The following is a 19463-nucleotide window of genomic DNA, read 5'->3' as shown; positions in this document are numbered from 1 at the left end:
GTTTACTAACTTATACATCATTATTAGGTCTCCTCTTTCCTGTCTATCCTTCAAAGTTGGTAGCTCCATCTCCTTCAGTCTTTCTTCATAGGGAAGATCTTTTATTTCAGGGACTATCTTTGCAGCAGCCCTTTGTATCCTTTCTAGTTTCTTGATATCTTCCTGCCTATATGGCAACCACACCACTGCTGCATATTCTAGTCTAGGTCTTATCATAGTAGTTAATATCTTTTTCATCATACTCGTACTTTTATCCATGAAATTGAATGCTACCCTGATGTTCGTTAGTGTCTTGTATGTTGAAGCAAATAATCCATTTATATGTCTTTCTGGAGTCAGAGTGTCTTGTATAATCACTCCCAGGTCTTTCTCTTCTCTTCTTTTCATTGTAATCTCTTCTCCCATTTCATATTCCCATGTAGGTCTTCTATTACTTTTACCCATTTCCATTACATGGCATTTCTTAGTATTAAATTCTAATTTCCACTTCAGGCTCCATCTCTAGATCTTATCAATATATTTTTTGTAATTCCATACAATCATTTTGTTTCTTTATAACTCTCAAAAGCTTGGCATCATCTGTAAACAAATTTATGTAGCTACTCAAACCCTCTTGTATATTGCTGACATATATCTGGAACATTATTGGTGCCAACACCGAACCCTGTGGTACGCCACTGGTTACAGTGCTCCAACTTAATGGTGTATCTCTCATCATTGTCCTCATTTCCCCATCTGTAAAGTAATCTTTCATCCAATTTAAGATATTTCCCTTAATTCTGCCCATGTGTTCTATTTTCCACAGGAGTCTTCTGTGTGGTACTCTGTCAAAACCCTTTTTAATGTCTAAATACACTGCATCCACCCATCCATCTCTTCCTTGTACTTCATCTATTACTCTTGTATAGCAGCTTAGTAAGTTTATTATACATGATCTTCCTTTTCTAAAACCAAACTAGGAGTTATTAATGATTTAATTTCTCTCCAGATATTCCAACCATTTTTCTTTGATAACAATTTCACAGATCTTACCTACCACACTAGTTAGTGACATTGGTCTATAATTTAGGGACTCAGTCATTTTTCCTCCTTTGTATAATGGAACTATATTGGCTCTTTTCCACTCCTTTGGTACCTTCCCTTCCCTTAACCCTTAAAGTGTGGGGAGCTGATTTACTTTCCATCTGTTACAGCAGGGAAAAATCACACCTGTCAAAAATGCTAAAAGATTTTTTTCCTTATAAAAGCATATTTCTCTGTGTTATTCTGAGTATAACGATGTAGCTTTCAACATATTATGACCTCTGAGAGAAAAGTTATTGCATATCAAAAAATTCTTTCCGAACCCATGGCAGAACCCGCCGCTAAGAAATACCCCCCAAAGCTACGATAACACAGTGTGCATGCTCTCTCTCTCTCTCTCTCTCTCTCTCTCTCTCTCTCTCTCTCTCTCTCTCTCTCTCTCTCTCTCTCTCTCCTTTCAGGCATTTGAATTTGATGTAAAAGTAGGAACTTTTGCACTTTCATGTCATGAAAATGCGAACTCAGATATATGAAAGGATGTGCAAAACAGGAAAAGAAAAAGAAACCACATATTACAAGTATTGTGGATTTCTATAATAATTGGAATCTGGGAACTCTTATTAGCAATGGGATTCACGTGATTTGGCCAAGAAGTACAGTCCTGTAGAGGCAACCATGGGTGACACACACTAGTGCATTGCTCGAGGCGAGTACATGAGGAGGTTTATGAACATAGCTGTGAGGGTTGGTCTCTGTCTCCCAGATCACTATCAGAATCACAAGTGGAGTCTTCACTTTCTTCTGTCTCAATAAAAAAATTCACTGTCTTCATTTTCATCACTATCCTCAGTGTCACTACCAACACTGACATAACATCACTCGGAGTAACATTTCCTCTCTCCGGGTCACGGGGCTTGCCAGATGTCGCCTCGAAATGGAAAAATGACCTATTGTGAGGGAACACATGTCTCAAGACTCGAGGAGGTGAGTGAGACAAGATGCCAGATACCTCCACTTGCCCCAGGACCAATAGTGAGGGGAAGAGATTCAAACGTTTAGCGCAGAAAAATCATCATTCCCAGAACGATCCCCACCTCTCCGCACGCAACACTACAATCGTCCCGAAACGATCACCATACGTTAAGGGTTAAAGAGTTGTTAATTACATCCCAAATTGATTCTACCAGTTGCTCACTACATTTCCTTAGTGTCCATCCTGACACTCCATCTGGCCCCATTGCCTTCCTCACATCCACCTTTTCTAGAAATTCTCTAAATTTCCGTTTTTTTACCAGGATGTCTCTTAATCCTTCCTGTGGCACTGGGTTGATTGGCTTTATAAACTCTCCCTGATTTAAAGCTCTCAATCATAAGTTCACTCATTTCTTCCTATGTTTCATACATCATATTCTCCTTAATCAACTTAGTAATGGTCTCTCTGTTTGTCATTTTACCATTTATATACTCATAAAAAAGCTTGGGTTCTTTTCACATCTCTTCACTACATCCTATTAAAAGTTTCTCTCCTCCTCCCTTCTTATCATAATGTATTCATTTTGTACCTCTTTATTTCATTACGTTGCCTTCTTAATATTTTCCATGCTGCATCCTTGCACTTTTTAGCTTTTGCACATATAGCATTATACCAGGTGTGTTTGCTCTTTTTTACTCTATATTCAGGAACATATCTCTTTACCCCCTCATTATACTTGTCTAGAAATATATTATACTTTCTTTGAATTATCTTTCCATGCATAATTTCTTTCCAATCAATACTACCAAAATAACTTTTAAATCCCCCAAAATTTGATTTGGCATGGTTCTGTCTCTTGTGTTTGTGTCCCTCATTATATTCCAAAATTTGCTGATCCTCTAATTCAATTTCTAGGACCACATGATCACTTTTTCCTATTGGAGTATGATATTTGATGTCTGTACATGGCTCCGGTTTTTTTGTAAATACCAAATCCAGCATTGATGGATCATCTTCCCCTCTATATCTAATATAATCTTTCACCCACTGATCCAATGTGTTTACCAATGCCAGTTGTAGCACATCATCACCCCAACATCCAGCACGACTGCTTGCATCCATTTCTTCCCAATTGACGTGTTTGCAGTTTAGATCTCCCACGACCAACACTTCTATCCTTCCTTAGCATATCATCCAGGCAATCTAGTACTTCTTTTTGCATTTCCTTATGTACATCAAGACTCCATGTATTAGTCTTTGGTGGTACATATGCAACTATGATACTTTTTTTTTTTCCTCCCATTGGTCCTTATTGTTATACTTAAAACCTCTGCCAGTCCATCTCCGGACTGCATCTCTTCCACATATATATTCTCTTGAGTCATGATCAATGCTCACTTGGACATCTTCACTTAACTTTGTTTTTGTCATACATACCAAATCTGGCCCTTTTTCCAATATATAATCTCTCACTTCCAAACTTCCTGATATAAATCCATCTATGTTTCTATACATGACTCTTAATGCTTTCCTTCCCCTTCCCAAATATACCATTTCCTCAGTCTCATGTCTAGCACTCTCCAATAAAACTTCTTTTTGTTCTCTGTCCTTCCTTTGTTTTTTTTCCTTAGCTTCACTCTTCAGTTCTCTCTCTTTTTCCCTTTCTACCTGGTTCATCTCTCTCTTTATCCAGATATGCTTATATTCTGCCGTTTCAGCCAGCTCTCCAATCCTAGCTAATATTTCTTCCATCCCTATTTGCGATCTCATTTTGATTTTTAGAGGTCTTTTGGTTCCCTCACTATATTTACCCAGTCTATATATTTCTTTTATTTCTTTATCAAGACTGTTCTTTATCTTGCACTACAGAGATAATTTCCTTAACCATTTCTTTCTCCTCCTTCTCCCTCACAAATTTCACTGGGTTCTTTTTTCTTCTAGTTCATATATAACCATACACTTCTTTTTGTCCACCTTATCTCTCACTAATTCTTCCTTTTCTTTGATCACCTGTATAACTGTGTCCTTAGTTTTCTCCTTTACTTGTTGTTTAACTATTTCAGCGAAATTGACTTTTTCTTTTTCTTGTTCTTTTTTCCAAACCTTCTTCCTCTCATCCAGCTTCCTTTCATTATTCTCTTTGCCCATCTCCAAATTTGAGTCCAGCTTTTCCTGCAGCCCTTGTAATGCAGCTTCATAATTCGTCGTACATTTGCCCTTTAGGGCGCTATTCTCCCTTTTTATTTCCTCTAGAGTATTTTTCATCTCATGGTTCATTTTAACAGTACTTTCTAAGTTTACACATCTCTCTCTCTCAGTTCTAGATTCTCCGTAATCAGCTGGTCCTGTCTTTCAAACATGACGCCCACTATCTCCTTCAAGGCTTTAAGTTCCTTATCCAGAATTATGATCCTTCTCATGGTAACACTTTCTTTCTTAACCCTTATGTTCCCTTTGTTTATATATCAGGCAACACCAACTGCGCCGTCCATGGCATCATACTTCTTTCGACCTCAAAATTTAAGCAAATTCAATAACTCTTTGGAGACAGGACCACCAACTAGTCCCCTGCCCCCCTGTAACATCACCAGGTTTGCTGGGTTCCTCTCCAGAATTGGCAGCGTATCACACCAGAGCTCTGGTCTTGCGTCTGCTCGCTTCGGCCAACAGTGTGTGTGTGTGTGTGTGTGTGTGTGTGTGTATTTACCTAGTTGTATTTACCTAGTTGTAGTTTTACAGGGCCTGGGCTTTATGCTCGTGTGGTCCCGTCTCCATATCTACACTTATCTAATTTTTCTTTAAAACTATGTACACTCTTTGCTGATACCACTTCCTCACTCAAACTGTTCCAAGTCTCAACACATCTTTGCGGAAACTAAATTTTTAACATCTCTCAGACATCGTCCCTTCCTTAGTTTCTTACTATGCGATCTTGTGCTTCTAAAGTCATATTCTTCTCTCAGGATCAGTTTCTCATTATCCACTTCATCCATTCCGTTAATCAATTTATAAACTTGTATCAGATCCCTCTCTCTTCTCTGCTCCAAGGTTGGTAGATCCATTGCCTTTAGTCTCTCCTCATATGCCATCCCTTTAAATTCTGGAACCATTCTTGTAGCCATTTTTGTAGTCTCTCTAATTTTCTTATGTGTTTCTTTTATGGGGAGTCCACACAACTCCTGCATATTCCAATCTAGGTCTTATTTTAGTACTTATCAATTTCTTCATCATTTCCTTGTCCATATAGTGAAATGCTACTCCAATATTCCTTAGCAAATTATCGTCTCTCTGAAAATTCTATCAATATGGCTTACTGGTTGATTATTTTCTTCCATTGTCACTCCCAAGTCCTTTTCCTTTTTTACTTTTTCTAGTTCTACTCCATCTCCCATCTTATAGATTCCCACTGGTCGTCTTTCACTTTTTCCCATTTCCATGACATGGCTTTTGTCCACATTGAATTCCATCTCCCATTTTTTGCTCCATTTCCAGATCTTGTTTAAGTCTTCCTGTAGTATTTCACAATCCTCTTTTGTTTAATGACTCTGCACAGTTTCGCATCGTCCATAAACAGATTTATGTAGCTGTTCACTCCCTCTGGCATGTCATTTATATATACGAGAAAAGTATTGGTGCCAATACTGACCCCTGTGGCACTCCGCTGTCTACTGTTCTCCACTTGGACTTCATATCTTTAACTATCGTCCTTATTTCTCTCCCCTTAAGTAATTCTTCATCCATCTCAATGTGCTTCCTTTTAAGCCACCCTTCTCCTCTAACTTCCATAGTAATCTTTCATGTGGCACTTTATCAAAAGCCTTTTTTTAGATCTAAATAAATACAGTCAACCCATCCCTCTCTCTCTTGTACTTTATCAACTATTCTAGAGTAGAAACTCAATAAATTTGTCACACATGACCGACCTTTTCTAAAACCAAATTGGCTATTTGATAATATTTTGTTGTCTTCAAGAAACTCGATCCATTGCTTCTTTATTACTTTTTCACACATCTTGCATATTACACTAGTTAGTGATACCGGTCTGTAATTTATAGGTTCTTCCTTCCTTCCGCTCTTATATATGGGAACCACCTCAGCTCTTTTCCACTCCACTGGCACTGTTCCATTTTCTATTGAGCATTTTATGATGTTGTGTGTGTGTTTATTTACCTATTTTTTTACTTTTACAGGACTGAGTCACAGTTAAGTGTGTGAGTGTGTGTGCAGGCATACATGCATCTTTCACCTGGTGTAGGTCTGGGTGGCCTCCCTCCGCCGAAGATCAAACAGCTTCATGAATCCATCAAGTGAGCCAGATATGAGAAGGTGAGCCTCAGATGGATGAAAGCTAACCTAGGGAGGAAGAAAAGATTAGGCCACAATTACTAACAACTTCTCTAATTTTACACTTTTATATTAGTGTACATAGATAGAGTGGTGCCTCATGATAACTGACACTTCAGGGATGAGGAGTTGTCCTTTATCACAAACTCCATTACTGAGAACAATTTGTCTGTGAGACCCTTAAACATCTGCTTTCCCTTTTTAGTGGTTTCTTCTCTTTTGATAATGTGAAAAATCATTTCCATAATCTAATTCATCTTAATCTACACTCAAATGTTGAAATAAAAGAGTTCATTATTATTTGCCAAGAATAGATGAATTAAAGATAATGCTTCCCATTTGATGTAATAGCAGATTCCCATGTGGTCCAATGGCATCTTTAACAAGCATTTAATGACTACCTCAAGAACATTTCTCAGCTGACAAAGGAGTGGGAGAAAACAAGGGATCATCAAAGTCAGAGTAAACTACTTCCACACTATTGCCACCTCACAATAAGTTACATGTTTGTCTTCTTTCTCTAACACCACTCCACCTCCTTACCCTCTGCCTCTGTTTTTCTTTCTCTCCCTCTGTGTTCTAGGTTAGCACCTGACCTGGGACAAGTACACACGCAGGTCAGGTGAGGTCCTGGAGCAGTTTGTCTCTCCGCGCATGTGTGCTTTCCAATTCGCGCCGCAGGTCTTTGTGTGATCATGTGTGGCGGATGAGCTTATGCTCACCGCTATACAAACTGCTGACTCTTCTAAAATGGCTAAATCGATGGCCGAGGAGGACTATATCGCAAACAGTGAAGTGTTACATCACAACACTGAATATGTGGAGTCTGACATGGATGTAGAGTTCCAACTAGTTGAAAGCAAGAGGAAGAGGTACAAGTTGTGCACAGTGCAAGATAGAAAAACGAGTGACGAAGAAGACGTCGCAGACAGAGGCAACAAGAAAGTGAAGAATAATGGACGTGAGGCGAGCTACGTTGCGGCTGTACAGCCTGGGCCGGCGGCTGATCAACGAGACCACGGGAGGACAAACCTACAGACACACGCGAGCAAGAATGGGGAAGTAAGGCCTGCTGCATCACCCACCAACAGAGTAAGACTACTATTTCCCTCCCAATGTAAGTTAACATTTCATGAAAAGCTGCTATGGACTGTGAAGATGGGGCGGGCCTTCAGGAGATTTGAGCCACTACTTAAAGAGGGAAGGCATAGGCCTTACGTCACCGTGGGTAGTCAAGAGGCGGTCGAGGTGCTCACCACAACTGGATTTGAAAATGTTGTGCTCCAGCTACCGGAGGATGGGGAGAAATACACAAAAGTGATAATTTTAGGTACCCCCAGATACTAGAGCCAGAGTTCTTACTAGATGACACAAGATTTGTGTGGGCAAAGCGACATGTTGTACGAAGAGAGCAGAGGTGCCAGGTGATTGCTCTTGTGAAGGGTGAGGTGCCTGGGAAAGTTTTTATCCCTGGTGCTGGGTATGGAAGAGTGGTGTCATACATGCCTGAACCTGATATATGCTTCCGCTGCAGCAGATGGGGGCACAGGGCGTGGAAGTGCCAGGAAGACCCGAGATGCAGATACTGCACAAGGAAACACGAGTCATCGGTGTGTGCGAAGAAGATAAAAGCGGGAAATACAGTGCAGCCGAGATGCTGCAACTGCGGAGGAGACCATAATGCCACGCACCCACTGTGCTCTCAGAAACCCGTCGTTCAACGAAATTATGGTGAAGACAAGATGAAGGAAGTGATGTACGATAAGAGAATCAACAGGAGCTCACAACGATCCAGTTATCATGCATGGCAACAAGGAGAAGAGGCGACTGTGGGCTCATCATGTCAAAGTGGGGGAGTGAGTGGACGGGTGACGACACAGGAGTGGCCGCCGCTGCCGGGAGGGGAGGACCACTAGGCGGGGGGGTCAGGTCACACCCAGGCCGCTTCGCTACAAACCACTGACCTGACGCCAGGACACCTGCACTTCCACTCCTTGTCTACCGCCGCACCCACCCAGCGCCCTGGCAGCAGCTGGACCCCCGCCCACACAGGCTGGGTTGCCGAGTGTGGCTTCTACTGACAACAGTGGTGAGATATTAGCCTATATTAAGAAACTAGAGAAGAAAATTGATGATATAGATAAGAGAGTGACCGTAGCTCTTCAAGGACGGGAAAGTAAAGTAACGGGAACCAAACCAAAGGACAGGGAGCAGAAAAGTTAAGATAACACTTCCATATGTACGGAGGAGTGTAATGCCAGTGTTGACTATCGGAGTGGATCTGGAATATCAGTTGATGTTAATTTTGATGGTTTGTTAAAGAAATGGGAAAGCAGTGGTAGAGACCGGGCTGTTTTTGTTAAGAACTGGAGTGAAATGCAGGAGTGCCTTGACGCAGCTAGAAATATTCTGGAGAGAGTTGCTCGATTTACTGAAGCTGATGACTTGACTTCTGCCCATGGGTGTGTGTGATCTCAAAATTATGTCATGGAATGTCAACAGTGTTAGGAACAGAACAACTGATGTACACTACTATGTCACGAAAAATGCTACGGATGTGATATTATTACAGGAGACTGGAGACACGGGGGAAGGGACACTGCTAAAATTGAAGAGTTATCACAGTTATCATTTACCCGCTCGTGAAGGGGTAAGGGGACTATCCACATATGTGAAAAACTCTCTTCCCTCGGAACTTATTGGTAGGCCTGAGAGGGAGGCAGGCATTAAGAGCCTTGCAATCAGAGTGCATATAAATAATGGACTAATGAATATTGTTAACCTCTACGTTAGTAAAAACTGTTTTGATGTTGCTAAATTACCAGATTGTATATTTAATGATGTCACTCTGCTTGCGGGTGACTTCAATGCCCGACACGGTCATTTAGGGGAAACGAGTTGGCCTGGTAATAGTAATGGCACAACCTTTGCACAATTTTTACAAGATTACAATGACATAACCCTGTTGGGGACACCTGAGGCAACCCATCTCAAGGGTGGACGCCTTGATTATGCCTGTATATTGAATGGTCAGGGACTGACTGCTGAGTGTACCATACAACCCGAGCTACTTAGTGATCATTTTGCGCTTGACATAACAGTACCTGTCGAGAAATTAAGTATAGGATTTACCAGAAAGAGAATAATAATGCCTAGATCACGCAGTTTGATTGAGTCGTTTACACACAAAATTTCAAGCTGGTACAAGAATTACACGCCTAACAATGTAGATGATTTCTATAAAGATTTGCTTAATAAAATTGAGGACTTTCTTCCCACGAATGGCGGTGCTACATGTAAAAACAGTTACCTTAAAAGAGGCGAGACTTACACCAACAGTGCATACGTAAAAAAGTGGAACAGGCTGCTACGAGTGGCACACAAGAAATGGCTACAAGCTGGTAGGAGTGATGAGAGCAGGGAGGTGTTGTTGGAAACAGCAAAAGAATGTAGTAACATAAGAAGGGAAGCGCATGGTGATAGCTGGGAGAGGTTTGCCAATGAAATAGGGAGAAGTACAAACACCCATGAGATATGGAAAAAAGTAAATATCGTTCGTGGCAAGAAGCCTCAGAATATATCACATCCTCACCCTCAAGCTGTGGCTGATCAGTTGGCTAAACAATGGGCTGAGGCTGCATCTAGTGCTGGGCTGCCCGAAGAAGTAAGACAAGGGATCAGTAGCTGGGAGGGACAGAGGCGAGCGTTTATCAACTCAGCCGTAAATATGGGAGGACCGACCTGTACTGAGATTACTCGGGAGGAGGTACTGCGAGCAGTTAAGCATGGGAAGTCCACAGCACCGGGAGAGGATGGAGTTCCATACGATGTGCTAAATTGCTTAGCTTCTATAAAGGACGGACCTCTGTTTGATCTCTTTAACATGAGCTATAGGGAGGGTAGGCTGCCTGAATTATGGAAGAAGGCTGTAATAGTACCAATTCCAAAGTCCAGTGGGGGCTTCAGACCTGTGTCTCTGACGTCATGCTTCAGTAAGATGATGGAGAGGGTATTGCTGGGGAGGGTACATTACTTGCTACAAGGCTACTTACATCCCTCACTGTACGGATTCACTAGAGGAAAGGGAACCACTGGGGCTATTATAAGCTGTCTTAGTAATGAAGCTGACTACTGCCGCACATTCATTGATCTGAAAGGAGCTTTTGATAGAGCTAATGGCGAGATAATTTTGCACGAGCTTGCCAGTTTAGGAGTGACAGGACGGCTGCTGTGTTGGATTGGTGACTATTTACATGGCAGACGCGCGACAGTGTGTTATCAGGGAGTTTCTTCCTCTGAAAAGAGCTTCGAATTGGGTACGCCCCAGGGAGGAGTACTCAGTCTAACACTTTTCAATGTACTAATGAATAGGCTGGCCAAAGAACATCTAACGACGGGCGTGACTTTGACAATCTATGCTGATGACATTCTATTGCAAAGCAAAAAAGTTAACAACATGCAGGAAGCTCTAACATCCTTCAACCAGCTTACGCAGAGGCTTGGCCTTGTTATCAATGAGGCCAAGACTAAGTTTATGTGTCGTTCAAAAAGCAGGTGCGAACTTCAAATCAATAACATAAATATTGAAAAGGTAAAAAGTTATAAATATTTAGGAGTGTACGTTGGCTACACTGCAGAGAGCAGAGAAGCCGAGCTGAACTACCTGATAACACAATGTCGCGCAAGGTTAAAACCAATCAAAGCACTGGCATGGAGTGGGCGAGGCATTGGTGTGCCTATATTAAGAATGCTCTATATAAGCACAGTAAGATCTGTAATAGAATATGCCAGTCCTGTCCTCTCAAGCTTTGATAACAGGAGACTCCTAAAACTTGACAGAATTCAAAATGAGGCAATGAGAGTGATCTTAAATTGCCCCAAAAATGCAATGATACTTGCAATGAGGTGCGAGCTGAATCTCCCAAGCATTCCTGACATAATACGGGAAGAAAACGCCGTTAATGTTGTAAGGCACCTGCGCTCTGACAGTGGGGCGGCAATGCGAAGAAAACTATTAGGCGTGAACCACAACCGCACCCTCCAAGGGGTGAAAAAACATTATTTAATGGGAATTGCAGACATTTTCCTCGCTCATAGTATAAATAATGAAGATATACAAGCCGTCAGGACGGTGCTGTAGCCGCCCTAGGAAGGTACGGGAGTAGACGTGGAAATGAATCATATGCCTTACAAAAAGGATGAGTACAATCCATTGGAACTAAAGGTGCACAATGAGTTGATGATCAGCGAGTTGGTTGGTAGCAATACTACACATGTCTACTGTGATGGGTCAGTAAAAGACGATGGCAGGGCTGGGTGCGGAGTACTACTCAGGCACACCAACCATGATGGAACACATGTAGACATTGAGCGTTGCTATCGACTGACTGACAGTGTATCATCAACTCAGGCTGAGCTGTGTGCCTTCAAATTTGCACTCGGCCTGCTGCAGGGAGGTACCGGGAATGTCTGCGTGTTTAGTGATAGTAGAGGGGCGCTGGAATCTCTGGTGAGCCCTAAGCCTGTCCTGGAAAGTCTGGTGTCTGAATGCAAAGCCCTGAAACAAGCTTTAGAACCTTGCAGAAACGTAAGGTTCCTGTGGATCCCGGCCCACGTCGGGATACAAGGCAACGAAAGAGCCGACCACTTGGCAAAACTGTTTTGGGCAGTGAAAAATGTGATATTGATTTACAATGTAGCCAGACCCTTAGACAGATAAAAACAAACATAAGGAGTGAACACACAAATATTGAAAGAGATGAGATAGTGGCCCAATGTGATAACAGTGAAACACTTAGACACTATGAAACTAACTACACTTATGGGAAACACAGGGCAGCTTGGAAGGACAGTGTTTGCACCAGGCTCAGGATGGGCTATAAATATCTTTGGGAGCTGGGAGTGGTGGTGAGCGGGGCAGCCAAACAGTGTAGGCTGTGTGGTGAGCCTGACGCTCACTCGCTCCACCACTACGTGCTCCGGTGTCCCTCTTTAATGCATACTAGGCAGGCCACGTCTAGTTCCCTCACTGATCAAGTCATCTGGCTTTTCAACAGCAAATAAGATAGGGGAGCTGCTCGCCAGCTCAAATATCCTACGGCAGATATTGTAACATATGTATGTAATAAATAAGTTAGACCACTAACAATTAAGGTTAGGTTAGTTTTTATATGTAAGATTCATCTCCTATCACTTCATTTCATAACACTGATTGCTCTCAATGACTTATGTATTGTACTTAGTTTTCAACGATTTTGTTTAGGTTGATGGAGACTTATGTCCCATCCACCCTTTGGGATAAGATATGTCCTCTTGTACAGATGTATATATATTTATCTCAATAAATGTATCAATCAATCAATCAATCTGTGTTCTATATAAATTGGTGTGTTTATGAAATTACTTCCAAAGGCCTGCTAACTATTGTTACACATTGCCGTTGAGGTAAAAATTAAGGTGCATTCTTTATAGAAAAGTGTTTCCCCATCCTAAATGTGGCATCTTAGCAAGGAAGGACTACAATGCCAAATGACAGGTATAATACCTCACAGTCTCACACCTTATGCAGTCTTGCTATAGAGTATTACCCTGCTACAAACACAACATATAGCCACCCTCAGAGCCAATCTAAGGCAGTAAACTGCAATGTGAACACATACTTCTTGAAGAGAGAGAGAGAGAGAGAGAGAGAGAGAGAGAGAGAGAGAGAGAGAGAGAGAGAGAGAGAGAGAGAGAGAATTGTGTTGTTTACATCGCTTTCTGCCATCATGCTGATGACACATTTTGTTCATTATGTCAACTACAAGAAAGGCTAGTCCACTTCATACTAAATTACTCTCAGTCAAAAGAAGAAAGAAATAAAATTGTAGACATCCAAAGACTGGTAAATGAAGATAAAAATCAAGTGATTGGAGAGTTTTAATTTGCATTTGTCTGTCATCTGCAGATTTGTCAGCTGTGGCACTCTCTCTCTCTCTCTCTCTCTCTCTCTCTCTGTGTATGTGTGTGTGGCAGTATCATTAGCTTTGCTTGCCCAACAATATTCAAACAGAAATGCATAACTAACATTTCACTTCGGTACGCCACAGGTCCAATCAGCCCGAAACCACAAATCACCATGACTGTCACTGTAGAAACCCCCACAGGTAAACAGTCACTATCTTTCCACCTTAATACAAGTTTTGCAAACTGTAAACCAACAAAACAAGTTACAATAGTATCTAGCATGCCTCTTTGGCTGGTCTATTGTGTCATATGTATATTCATTCGTGTGGCTATTCAAAAACAATGGATTTATGAGAAAAAAAACTTCCATGATGGCCCCAAAAAATTGGTTAGTGTCTGGTCGGTCCATTACTGAACAAAATCCATTACTGTGAGGTCCATTATCATGAGATACAAATGTACATGATAATCATATTACTTACAAAAGTAAAGTGCTTCTTTTGTTGTGTCACTTACACAATGTTTCCTTGAGCATTCATTTCAAGTAAGACTGCACAACATATAAGTGACAACTGATGAGAAAGTAAGTCATGGGGAGCATATGTCGGGGAAATGCGTCACCCCATCTATCCTATGGCGCCACTCCAGGCGGTCACACCTCGCTAGTCTCCATGCAGGCTCCCTTCCCGTGCTAAGTAACTCCCAGCAAGAGGCATCAACTTACTGCAGCCATAAGTTCTGTGGATATCCCCTTGGCCTCCTCTATGCTGGGTTATACTTATTGGAGACAACCAAATATGCAGGATCGGCTTCCAGGTAGGGTGCTACATACCCATATAGTCACAGTTGGCATTGACAGACTATGCCACTGATTGGCCTCGAATCACTCTCACGGAGGAAACGTTGATTTGACACAAAATCATACCAGCAGTACCCCATGATCTTTCAAAGGCATCTAGTACCAAAGCCATCAATTTGCCTCAACAGATCGGTGTTCAGCGTCCATGTCTCACAACAATAGAGTAAGACAGGGATCACCAGCGACTTCAAGATCCGAATCTTCATCCGTCTGCACAGGTACCAACAACGCCAAATACAGGCAACCCCGCTTAATGAAGGGGTTACGTTCCTAAAAAACACTTCGTTAAGCAAAATTTCGTTAAGTGAACCGATTATAACAAGTTTAACCCCTGACTTGAACTTCCATTGAGAGTAAATAAAGCGAGTGCATCATAGTACAGTGAAAGGTTTAATGAAAGTAAAAATTATGAAGTTTAACATTTAGGCAGTTTAATTTAAGTCATTATAATGTACACTAATGTATGTATGTACGTAACTGTATAATGTTGATGATCTTAAATTTATGAAAGGAGGGAGAGTGAAACAGGAAAGACACTAACCGGCAACCTGTGGAATGTAAACAAAGGGCGCATCATTGTATCACATACAAAACTTATGTACCACATTTCTATAAGGCTTTCCATTTTATCCATTGTAGAGTCACGAGTTCAGGTGGTTCTTTTAGCTTGCAAGGAAGATATGGTCCCAAAAGCCTTCTCAATAGAGTCTGCTGACTTGAAAATAGTAGACAGTAGATGGAGTCAAGATGGTGGCGAGCAATGCTATTAGTTTTCTCGCCTTTCTCTTGTCTGTGAATATTATCCAGCTTCACTTCGAGAGTAAGAGACTTTCTGGTCTTCTTAGCAACACTAGGCGACATTGCAGGGCATTTTGGTGATAAGTTGAGTGAGGGAAGGCAAGCTGCTACTGATGCTGCTATTGTTTTCAACAGGGGGAGTGAGTGGTGCACGTGTTGTCCACGAGAGGCGCTGGTGTGTTCAAAAGCCTGTCGGCGGGTCTTTCAAACTTGGAAAATATTACCTGGATAAAACTTCGTTAAAGCGAGTTTGGTGTTCGTTAAATGAGCAGATGGTTGTAAAATTAAACCTTCGTTGTAGCGAAATTTTGTTGTGTGAACCTTCGTTAAGCGGGGGTTGCCTGTACAGGGGATCCTCGCAATTCGATGGGGTTAGGGTGGTTTTTCATCAGTCAAATCCATGTTTATTTGATTCATGAAGCAATTTTTCCCATAACATACTTAAGAATTAGGGGGAATAGGGACCAACCTCCAGCCTAGACCCCCAAAACATCACTATAATCTCTAAAAAAAACACTAACTTAGACTAAATCAGTACTATTAAAAGCTTCATTTATATCTAATTTTTTTTTATTAAACACATTAGGGTGTTGTATGGTACATTTTTGGAAATAAAAACACTTGCATGATGCAGCGGTCTTGCAGTACTTGTTCCTGTTCTTCCAAATTGTTGATATGTTGATCTAGGGACACCCATTTGCACTGCAACGACACTGTGAGCTATACTTGCCTCACACTTTCTTATAAGCTCAAGCTTATCTTTGAAAGGCAGGAAATTATGCTTCTTAGGGCTGGGGCTGGAAGTGGCTTTACGTTGCCTTCAGTCAGACAAAATGCACCGTTTTCCTCTAGCGTCAATTTTTAGTCAAATTAAGATCTATGGTTTCTAATTAACACTTTTATAATAAAATTAATTTTCTTGTTAATTGGAATGATGCTATAATCTCAAATCAATAGAATCTTGATAAGTAGATGTAAATATATTTGTATATAGATATTTACTGTCCTGGCCTAAAAGTGAAAAAAGGCTCAGTTGTTTATTTATATTTTCTGGGACTGCGATGCTCCAAGGCTTCTCTTCCAAAGAACAACTGGCCAAGATGAGCAGCTCTGTTGTTTATGAGTGGGCAGAGATATCTGAAGAGTTTCTCATTAAAGGCCAATAATAGCAACAAAAAAATAGCAACAGATTCCTGGGGATGAAAAGACTGCCATGTTTGTTTACAGTTGACAAACACGACAAAGGCGGAAGCAAGCTTGTATGTGACAACCAGTGCCGATAAAAGTTGACAGTCTTCAGAAAGTTGACAGAATAAGTTGACGGAAAAGTGCTAGTGTGACACCGCCTTAACAACGACACAGGGTAGCGTCAGTTTACACTTCTGCCTGGTGAGTTTGTGGCGATTTTCGGGTGGCGGCGGATTTTGCCCGGGTGGATGGCGCGCGAGATATGAATGACAAATTGGCGAGTCAGTTGGTCAAACCTTGAGGATTGGGAATTAATTAACTGAGTTCGAATTGGCAATAATTCGAACTGCAAACGGTCAAATCACGAGGATCCCTGTACTTGTGTTCAGCAAGTCAATAACGCCATGGGCCAGGCCAATCTGCCATACAACTTCCTGACTCGACCCAATATCATTAGCTACTACACTACCAAGGTATGTGAGTTTTCCAAGATCTCAATGTCCTTGCCACACACATAAACAGACTGTACTGTTTCATCCAGCAAGCCTCCAAACATCTGAACCTTGGTCTTGGGGCAGGATGCCTAGAGTCCCAAGGGCTTCATTTCCTTATGCAATGCCTGTAGAGCCATTACCATAACCTCCAGTGACTCAGCAAAGATTACTGCATCATTGGCAAAAACATGATCTGTATTCTCAGTATTGCCGACAGATGCTACAACTTTGCCTAGTATCCAGTCTATGCAAGTGTTGAAAAGTGATGGAACAAGCATGCATCTCTGCCTCACTCCCATATTCACAAGAAAGAAGCTGGACACACCCCCTCCACACTTCTCAGCACTCAGTCCCAGAGTAGAGGCCAGTTAATAGACCAATAATCCTTGCAGGAATCTCACAGAGACATAGAAGATCCTAGAGTAGTCTCTCAATGCACTGAATTAAATGCCTTCTTGAGATCAACATAGGCTGCAAGCATCCCTTGTTGAAACTCAGGTTGGCACTCCACCAATACGTGAAGCGCTAGGATCCGGTCAGTTGTTGACTTACCAGGCATGAACCTAGACTGTTCAGGTCTCCATTGTTTCAGCAGGTGACAGCAAATGGGCAAGCACCTTGCCTAGTAAGCTGAACAGCGTAATATCATGATACTTGTTGCAGTCCTGATGGTCCCCTTTCCCCTTCCAGATAATGATGACCAACCCTTTTTTGCAGTCAGGGGGAATGGTACCTAAATGCCATACAGCAGTCAAGACAGCATTCAACCCACAGATCATGGCCTCACCCCCCCCACTTTGAAAAGCTCCACACTGATGTTATGGATGCCAGCTGCCTTTCCACACCTCAACTTTGCCACAGCCTCTTTCACATCGTCAATGGCGGGTGTAATTTCTTCAATAGGTGGATCAGCATCCAGCATCAGTAACCCTGCAGTTTGGAGCTGTCTGCTTGGAGGATCCATCATGAACAGCTGCTCAAAGAACTCAGCCCAGCAAGCCATCTGCTTCCAATACAAGGCAACCATCTGCTGTTTCCATAGCACTCACCTGATTTGTAGACTTGGAGTGAAGTTTCTTCAGAGCTCGATAGGCAGGTCTGAGGTCATTAGCATTTAAATGACACTCTACATCCTCAGCAAGGCCCCTGACATACCTCTCCTTGTTAATTGGAATGATGCTATAATCTCAAATCAATAGAATCTTGATAAGTAGATGTAAATATATTTGTATATAGATATTTACTGTCCTGGCCTAAAAGTGAAAAAAGGCTCAGTTGTTTGTTTATATTTTCTGGGACTGCGACGCTCCAAGGCTTCTCTTCCAAAGAACAACTGGCCAAGATGAGCAGCTCTGTTGTTTATGAGTGGGCAGAGATATCTGAAGAGTTTCTCTTCTAGTCCTATGTGACAGAGCCCTGTACTGGTTGCACTTTTCAGCAAGTCTGGCAGTGCAACTCTCCTCAATACTGTCTAGCGCAGGGATTCCCAACCAGTGGGTCGTGACCCCCTGAGGGGTCGCGAAGCCTTGGCAGGGGGGTCGCATAGCCTTGCCAGAAGTAGCTTGGGATAATATTAATTTTATCTCATCATTTACATTTTCATATGTTCTTACATTTTTTTTCTTTTTTTTGTTTCGGTGCAAAATAAAAGGTGTGTTACATTAGTTCAGAACTAAAGTCATTAGGTGATATTACCGTATTTTACGGCTTGTAAGACGCTGCATCTTGGAAGACGCACCCTAATATTTGAAAGAAATTTCTAAGAAAAAAAAGTCATTCTCATACAAGAACGCATTCACCATATATCCGACCACTGAATACAAAAACATCAGAAGCAAGGAGCCTGCAAGACACTATTGTTTCACCACTCATTACAAATTTGCTGGAGTGCTCACCACAAATTTAAAACTATGTAAATAAAAACACCACACATAAATACATATACACAGTGAAACAGTCCATCTTTTCTTGTTTTAGTGGCGGGCGATGGCATGTTTTGGACCTGTTGTTTACATTACGGAATCACTTGTCCGATCGCCGAAACCGACCATGTCAGTGCTGCAGTTTGTATTTATTTTATTTTGCAGTCATGCTTCATAGGCTTTATCAATGTGAATACAATTCACAAGTGGAGTTTTGACTCTTGCTTGAATGAGTAAGCCACTTGGATACTCTATCAATAAAGGTATAAAGGCACCTGGCATGATGTGTGTGTGTTCGTGTGCATGTATGTGTGTGTTGCAATGAAATGAGGGAGCGGCCCGTTTTCTCCACACGCTGAGTAGGCTGCAGGAAGGATTACGGTATTGTAAATACTTGTAACACCTAAGTAATTTAAAGGCTAAATTAAATGGTACTTAAGCTAACATCATAATGTAATGACAACATACAAATCCAGGTCGTTATCTGTCAAGTGTCCAAGCTCACTTGAGGTTGGATGCTGCCTTACAATACAACATTCATCTTGGAAGGCACACTAGTATTTTTCAGGGTATTTTTAGGATAAAAAGTGCGTCTTGTAAGCCGTAAAATACGGCATAGGTGTATGTATGAGTGAATATGCTGTGCTGCTGATAGTAAACCCTAAGCAGGGGGTCACATAGGTTTCAAACTTTAGGTAAGGGGTTGCAAGTGCTGATAGGTTGGGAACCACTGGTCTAGCGTCTCTACCGAGGCGAAGCTACTCCATGACCTTGGGTGCTCCCCAACGCACTCCTTGGCAGCCTCGAGAGTCTGACGTTTGAAGATATCCCATAGCTCTACCGGGTCCTCAATGGTGTTGAGCACTTCAAACTGACTGGGGACTGTCACTGCATACTGCTGGTAACATGTCAAGTTC

General features: G+C 41.8%; 1 protein-coding gene across 4 annotated transcripts in view; it reads right to left on the bottom strand.

Annotated features, from left to right (window-relative positions):
* The window catches only part of LOC123516785 (GATOR complex protein WDR24-like), a 334605-nt gene that overhangs the window by 214563 nt on the left and 100579 nt on the right, over positions 1 to 19463 (bottom strand). For 3 of the 4 annotated variants that reach the window (XR_006678279.1, XM_045276440.1, XM_045276443.1), the window contains one exon: positions 6243 to 6349. The exons of the other annotated variant lie outside the window; for it this stretch is intronic. Coding sequence is in view for 2 of the 3 variants with exons in the window: in XM_045276440.1 (XP_045132375.1) it covers positions 6243 to 6349 (107 nt within the window). In the remaining variant the exon portion in view is untranslated. The remainder of the gene's footprint in view (positions 1 to 6242; positions 6350 to 19463) is intronic. 4 annotated transcript variants of the gene reach the window in all.

Source organism: Portunus trituberculatus, chromosome 41 (genome assembly GCF_017591435.1).
Source record: "Portunus trituberculatus isolate SZX2019 chromosome 41, ASM1759143v1, whole genome shotgun sequence".
Taxonomy (NCBI): Eukaryota; Metazoa; Arthropoda; class Malacostraca; order Decapoda; family Portunidae; genus Portunus; species Portunus trituberculatus.
Note: the sequence above shows the minus strand (reverse complement) of the source record. Positions and strands in the feature narration are given on the sequence as shown.